The following is a 7,643-nucleotide window of genomic DNA, read 5'->3' on the forward strand; positions in this document are numbered from 1 at the left end:
TTCCAAACAGCAGCGATTAGACCAGGCTATGTATACGCGACGATATCGCGACGAATCGCCGCAGAGAAAATAGTTGCACTACTGCACGTGTCGGTCTGCTGTATTAACTGCAGCTTTACACAGCGGCATAAGGTGGTATACATATACGCGGCACGTCTCGCCGCTACGTTAAACACCCTTGCGCTATATATATACCTCATGTACTTATAACAACAAGCCCCCGAGAGTCGATCGTTGTACACGTAATTCTTATCGCGTGCCGCACGCGTAAACGTTCCAGCTATATACCACTATACATTATGCTTGTATACTGCTGCTGCTACTACTACTTATCGTAGTACTTTTTTTGTCAATTTTCCAGGACGGAACGATAAATGAAAGAGACGCGACGAGGATACAAAATGCTGACACTGACCTCGCGCAGATCGCGTCTTTCATCGTACGGGTTCGGCTCGTATATTATTTACAATTTATTAACCGACCTTGGGTTGAGATCCCGTCTGGCCGCTCGCGAGGCGAGCTTCGTCGTTAGCTCGAAAATCCCTTAGAGATTCAAACTCGCTCGCGCGCGCTTATGAAATTCCCTCACTCGGTTGTAGCGTGTATCGTTGCCGAGGAATGCAGAGTCCATGTCACATCCACGTAATAATTAACTGCGCATAAATAATAATACACACACACGTTGCGTGCGATATTAAGGAGCGAGAGAAAAGTTTTACGCACAAACTCACGTGAGGTGCGTATAGTTGGTGCAATATAGTAATAGTAACTGCACACATGGGCACGAAGATAAGATCGTTAACGCTCGTTCGCAGTCACGAGTGGCATATATACGCATAATATACGAGAGAGCCACGAGGTTGACAATCTTCACGATATAAAATGAATGATTATGGCGCGTAACGTACAATATCGTATTCCACGAATAAGAGAGGCGTATACGGGGTGTATCACCGGTGAGAGTTTGACAAATATTCGCGCGCACGGCTCGTCCGCAGAAGCTATGTATATAAGGGCATTTATATAAGCTATATACGCGAGATAGGTCTGTATTTTCGTGCGCGAAAGAGAAGACACGAGATCGACATTCGAGTGTATATGCGCACAGTCCGCACAGTAGCGGCTGTGCGGCAAAAGCACACGAGGCAACCGAGTATAATCGCCTCTCTAAAAATATGTATTTTATCCTATATATCGCGCGCGTATTATATAGACGTTGAGCTCCACTTCGGTCGAGAAGTTTATCCAGGCGCAAAAACGACCCAGAGTGAGAGAGCTCGAGAAAGAGAAGAAAAGTACGCAGCCAAGCGGGTGCAGCTGTTGTCTTCAATCTTCGCTTCAAATAATGCATCCCAAAACTTCAACATCTCTCTCTCTTCGGGGCTCGAGAATTTCTGTGTCTACGAGAAAACACGTTTGCGTCAGTATATCGCGTATACACAGACGCAAGCATAAACGCTATAGGGAGAGATATTTTGCTGTAAATTTTGCAACCATATAGTCGCAAGAAAGATAAGCTCCTCGCCACGCTGCAACTAACTATATGGCAAAAAGAAGGAAGACGACGACGACGACGATGACGACGAAGAATGAAGTAGAGGCAGAATAGTAGGTAGTAGCAGTAGCAAAAGAAGAAAATGAAAACAAAGTCAGCGTGAGCATAGGCAAAAGGAGGAGGAAGAGGGAGTGCAGTGTACCTCGAGCTCGGCGTACTACACGCGGCTGCTATATACCTATCCTATGTAGTAAACTGTGCAGCGTGTGTACGGCCAGAGCAGCGATGCACACACACAAACACACATATAGTCGCAGCTAAATGATGCGGCAGAGTTCGTTGGCACGCCAAAGCCAGAAAGGCAAAGAGAGAGAGAGAGAGATAGAGAGGGAAAGAGAGAAAGAAAAGCTTCCATACACGTATACATAGGCAGCCGCGTACACGCTCACGCAGCTCTCTTGCAAGAGAAAAAGAGAGAGAGAGAGAGCTGCAAAAGATAGGATGATGCGTGCGGGCGTGCAGTGCACGTAGTACCTCCGCGTGTACACACGCAGTGCCTATGCATGTATATTGCAGTTTTCTTGCGTACGCGTCCGTATCGTACTACTACGACGACGACGACGATGACAAGCTGTGCGCTGCGCGCACTGCACTCGGTCTCTACGCTATACAGGCCCTACACACACACACATACATACAGTGTATAATACACGCTTATTATTATACACAAGCATACATATACGTTGCAGGCTATTACTGGTGTTTTCGCGCTCGAGTGCTGCCCTGCACTGCTGCTGCTGCTGCTGCACACACCGTGCGATGCGCTACGATGCAGCCGCGCGTATTCGCAGCAAAAGGGTCGTCGCGAGCGGTGACAATGATGCGCGCGGAGCGCAGCTATTATAATGCCTGCTGGGCGCGAGTTGGAAAACCGAGGCTATAAGGGCCGGCCGGCCCGTGGCGTATACACGTTTTTGCCTACGTACATATCTCTATCTTTTACTCCTCTCTCGCTCGTGCGCATATATTTATTTCGAGCTTACTTCGTTTATTTCTCTGTTTATCCCGTTTTCGCTCCGAGTTTTCGCAAATACATTAATATGTATTATAACACGGTACGATTGCGGGCCGCGCACCGCTCCTTTTTAAATAACAAATATTTTTCATCGTTGTTCGCTCGCGCCACGATTGATCGAAGCTCTAATTCTAATTGACTATGTAGAATAACGTTTATGCAAAAGTAGCGTAATATAGCACAAGCTCTATTAGATCATCGAGATATATCATTACATGTATCTCGAGCAGCGTCGTCGTCGACGTCGTATTATGCATTTGCGGTTGCGTGAGATTCTCTCTTATGTACATTATGCTCGAGTGTCGACCGCAAACATCGTCGGAAGCTTGTGCGCGCGGCAGTTAAAAACCATTTCACGGCGGAGCTCCGAATGGCTTAATAAAATCGGCATTTATGCACATCGGTAGCGGCAATAGCAGATGCTGTAAAACAGAAGCCGCAAAGCTCGACGATCGTCGCCGTATAATAAATGCGACAAGCGCAAATCGCCGACGATACTTTCAAAAATCTTTTGCTGTTACATTTATTCGCTTTTGCTTCAGCCAGTTGATTTTTTTCGATATGATACGAAATACGCATGCGACATTTAATAAATACTATAGCACTTTTCAGGGCAAAACAACCATAGCTGTGCTCAATGGAGTCATTACTTTTTTTAAGAGCGAAAAACAAAGGTCAATATTGTTAAATTATCGACGCGACTGTCGTGATTATTTTACCATCGCTTACAGCGATTAGCTCCATTAACTAATCGAACTACATTTCTAACATCACGTATATAATACCATGATGTACTATATACATTTGCCATATATTTTTCTATTATGTATTATGTAAATGTTTCTATGCATCGAGCATTTGTGTGAGCTAATTTTGAACCTGGACGAATAATATTTTTTTTGCACCTTTGATAAAATTCTGATGACATGCGAGTGCCTAATATACGAGTAGTGAGTTAAATCGCCGGCGAAGAGCGAAATTCCTGAGTGATTAAGTGTTTACAAATTGGTAAAATCGAGGTACAGTGTTGACTGCTCGAGGCGTATTAACCTCAAATATTTTCTTGGAAGTATTTCGTTTGAATTCACAGTGATACTCATAATTGAGCGAGCGATGAAAAAAAGAGAGGATAAAATCAGGTATAACATTATTTCGCATGCCATGATATTTTTTTAAGCGATTGTGTCATTTAATTTGATTATTCTATAGAATGAAAGAAGAGCCGAAATATACGTGGCCAGATGAAGGTGACAATAGTAATTTTGATTCGGTGAATTCTTATGACGCCAAAACCTTTACAACGTTTAATCAATCATCAGTGAGTTTAATTAGTTCAAATATGTTCGATTTTTCCATTTTAAAAAATTATTATACAATTTTAATTTCAGACAAATTACATAAATGAGGTTATGCCGTTAAGGGAAAAGTTAGAGGAGAATATAGCCGTAGATTTCGAGTGCAAATATCTTAATCCTGAACTGAGGTCGTTAAAGAAAATTTTCTGCAAAACTGAATCTCAGAATTGCTTACCTATTGCGAAGATAGAAAATCAAATTCTGACAAATTACTTGAATGAAAAAAGGCTAATAATTTTAGTGAAAAAAGGATTCGATTACGATAATTTTTGTCCATTTCAAGAAAAGTCTCGATTAAAGCTTGACGCCCATGAAGAGGTGAAAATCAATTTGATGCAAAAGGGAATTATACCAGATGAATGTAAAATTTGTCATAAATCATTTACGTTCAAATGTGACCTCAGTAAGCACACAAAAGCAGTACACGATCGGAGCAACCCCTACGAATGTACAATATGTCATAAATCATTTGGTCGAAAATCAAACCTTGAACATCATGTGAACGCAGTACATCATCGAATCAAACCCTTCAAGTGTGGCATTTGCCACAAATCATTTGGATACAAAAGCGACCTGAAAAAACACATAAATAGAGTACATGATCGTAGTAAACCCTTCGAATGTGATATTTGTCATAAATCATTTGGCCACAAAGATCACCTTAAATCTCACTTAACTGCAGTACATTATTTTAGCAAACCCTTCGAATGTGATATTTGTTATAAATCATTTGGACATAAAAGTAACCTGAAAAAGCACATCAATACAGTACATAATCGCAGTAAACCCTTTGAATGTGAAATTTGTCACAAATCATTTGGACAAAAAAGTTCTCTCAAAGTTCACGTTAATTCAGTACACGATCGGAGCAAACCCTACGAATGTACAATATGTCATAAATCATTTGATCAAAAACCAAACCTTGAATACCATGTAAACGCAGCACATAATCGGAAAAAAGCCTTCGAATGTGATATTTGCCAAAAATCATTTGGATACAAAAGTGACCTCAAAAAACACATAAATGGAGTACATGATCGTAGTAAACCCTTCGAGTGTGGGATTTGTCACAAATCATTTGGAAACAAGAGTAATCTTGAAAGGCACATTAATGGAGTACATGATCGTAGTAAACCCTTCGAATGTGATATTTGTCACAAATCATTTGGCCGCAAGGACCACCTCAAATCTCACATAATTAGAATACATATCATAGCAAATTCTTCAAATTCTAGGTTAGTCGTAAATTATTTGAATTACAAAAGGATCTGAAAAAGCACATAAATGCGACCATTAAAATTTTTTAATGTAATTTTAGAAAATCTTTCGAGTATATATACTGTTATTTATTTTGTCTCTACTGTAAAAAAAACCTGTTACTCGCCTTTCATTCATAAACTAAAATGTAAACAACATTTTGTCCTAAATTTGTTCATCAAGGTATTGCTGTTAAACCGATTTTTCAATAGTCCAGTTATCACTTAAATTTTTTCCCAACCTGTTCCCCATAAAATGCGAGTAGATAATCCTAACCTTGAAACAATAATTATTCATTGAAATCTCAAAAATTAGTTTGCATTTGTTGTTAGACTACAATCGACTACGTACATGAAGTACATAACCACGTTGTGCCCTATCCAGTGCGACGATAATTTCGTCGTAGACAAGAAATTATAATAATTTTAGTAATGAAGGATATATAACATAGCTATACAAACTGCTACGAAGTTAGAATTTTAAATTGTTTCAAAAATTGTAAGAATAATGTATAATCAGATAAATCTATGTCTTAATTGTAAACAATATGCTCATTATTGATTTTGACATACTTCCTCGACACACTCATCATGTTTACAGTTAAAACAAATTAGTTTGAATGTTGTCTGTTCCGATGGAACAAGCCTGAAGGCGAAAAGATAAATTTTACTCAATCAATTTCCGTGACATTTAATTAAAGGATTCATCGTTTCATTGAGGCACTAAAATGGATCAAAGTGAAATAAAATACGAGAAAGTTGCCTCGGAAAATAATTTAAGTGAACACAGAAATATTGTATCGAAAGATAAAAAATATGTTTGTAAAATTTGTGAGAAAGATTTGTCAGAAAGATTTGTCAGAAGGATGTGATGTGTGCGACAAAAAATTTGAGCAACGAAGCCATTTGATAAAATACCAAAAAACAGTACACGAAGTTAGTACAGATACGCAATAAGTGCGGAAATTATACACGAGAATTCATCGAATTTGAGTTGACACCGAAAAAATACATAAAATTAACAAAATTAACAAAATTACCACTGCCACTTCATTAAGTCTTGAACTTACCGAAAAATGCGGGGCCATGGTGAATGCTAAATTATAGAATATATTGCCTCTCGGTATATATCGGATCAAGTTAAATAGTAGTTTCTCTCCAATAAAGTTTTATTAGAGCTAATTTTTTTTTTACATAATTAAACGTCTTCACTGGTATGGTATAACCATATTTATCGCGATAATACTTTTTTTCAATTGTTTGTTTTGTAATTAACACTTATTACTTATCCATCAAAACGCTGAACATATTAACCTTTAAAAGTACATATGAACAAGCCCGTGATTCGTAATGAATGAATCGTTTTTCCCATAATCACAAATATGCGCAAATGTATCCATTTGTTCGTAAGATGATAATCAAGTTTTTATAATATTTTATTATTTATACGAGCAGCTCGAATTTTTTGTCTCTGAATAATTCCTCAGAGAATAATAGCTTGCTTTTCATAAGTGACATAATGAAAAGCGCTAATTTTTTTTTCTTAACAAGTGTAAATATGTATTGATACTTATACAGATGTTATTCTAAAATTTTAATAAAAATTGTGTCAATATGACTGTGTTTTACCCAAACCTCATGATATGAACTATCACTACACCTCGGTTCATTGTGTTGATCGGTGTTAATTTTGAAATCAGACGAAATATCTTACTGGAAAACTAACTGAGAAACTTTAATGCTTCAAACCAAAAAATGTTTTCTACGTTCTTCAAAATTATTAGAAGCTTCCATAATTATTTTATCCTACTTCCAAGTGTTTTTATTGTTTAAAAATTTTATTTTAAAATTTCTACTTTAATTTCTAAATTTTCAAAAACCGACCGCCTCAACTGAGCTGAAGAAAAATGTTTGCATAAGGGCGGCACTTTTTCTAATCTACCACTGACCGTATGAATCGTAACAGCTGAATCTCTTTCGATGTGTTTATACGAGCGTGAGTGTGCGTGTTGGTGTGTGTGCGTGTGTGCATGCACAATATGCTGGCGATCGAATCCAGCGAGATGTATAATATGCACGCGGAGTGACAGTGAGCAGAGATACGTTATGCATACACATACACTATATAGACGTAAACACACGTGCCGCGCTCGAGATGATCAGGTTTTCGCTGCGCTCATGCTGTAGCAGGTTTTTCGCGCGCAGCCGATACACAGCTGCTGGCCCATTTATAGCGCGATATGGGTGTACGCGTTTGACGTGTATGTGTACGTATATATGTAGTTTTGCACTGCGTTGGCGTGCAGAAATTAAAGAAAAGCAAAAAAGAATCGCAGTGCAGCTACAGCCGCTGCCCCACACACACACGCACATGTTTGCGTTGTATACGCGAGACTAGTTTTTGACGCGCGTTACGTGTACGCGTAGTTCCGCACTTGATTGATGATACGCGCCGCACTGGG

At 38.9% G+C, this 7,643-nt stretch overlaps 1 protein-coding gene across 1 annotated transcript; it reads left to right on the forward strand.

Moving 5' to 3' along the window:
• The first annotated feature begins 3,578 nt into the window (after positions 1–3,578).
• On the forward strand, positions 3,579–6,716 carry LOC106650422 (zinc finger protein OZF-like). Its single transcript, XM_014368407.2, has 3 exons — positions 3,579–3,709; positions 3,780–3,888; positions 3,959–6,716. The coding sequence occupies exons 1-3, from the start codon at positions 3,684–3,686 to the stop codon at positions 5,195–5,197; spliced, it is 1,374 nt and encodes a 457-aa protein (XP_014223893.2). The 5' UTR covers positions 3,579–3,683; the 3' UTR covers positions 5,198–6,716.
• Positions 6,717–7,643: the final 927 nt, after the last annotated feature.

Source organism: Trichogramma pretiosum, unplaced genomic scaffold (assembly GCF_000599845.2).
Source record: "Trichogramma pretiosum strain Unisexual culture from Peru unplaced genomic scaffold, Tpre_2.0 scaffold4, whole genome shotgun sequence".
NCBI classification, from domain to species: Eukaryota; Metazoa; Arthropoda; class Insecta; order Hymenoptera; family Trichogrammatidae; genus Trichogramma; species Trichogramma pretiosum.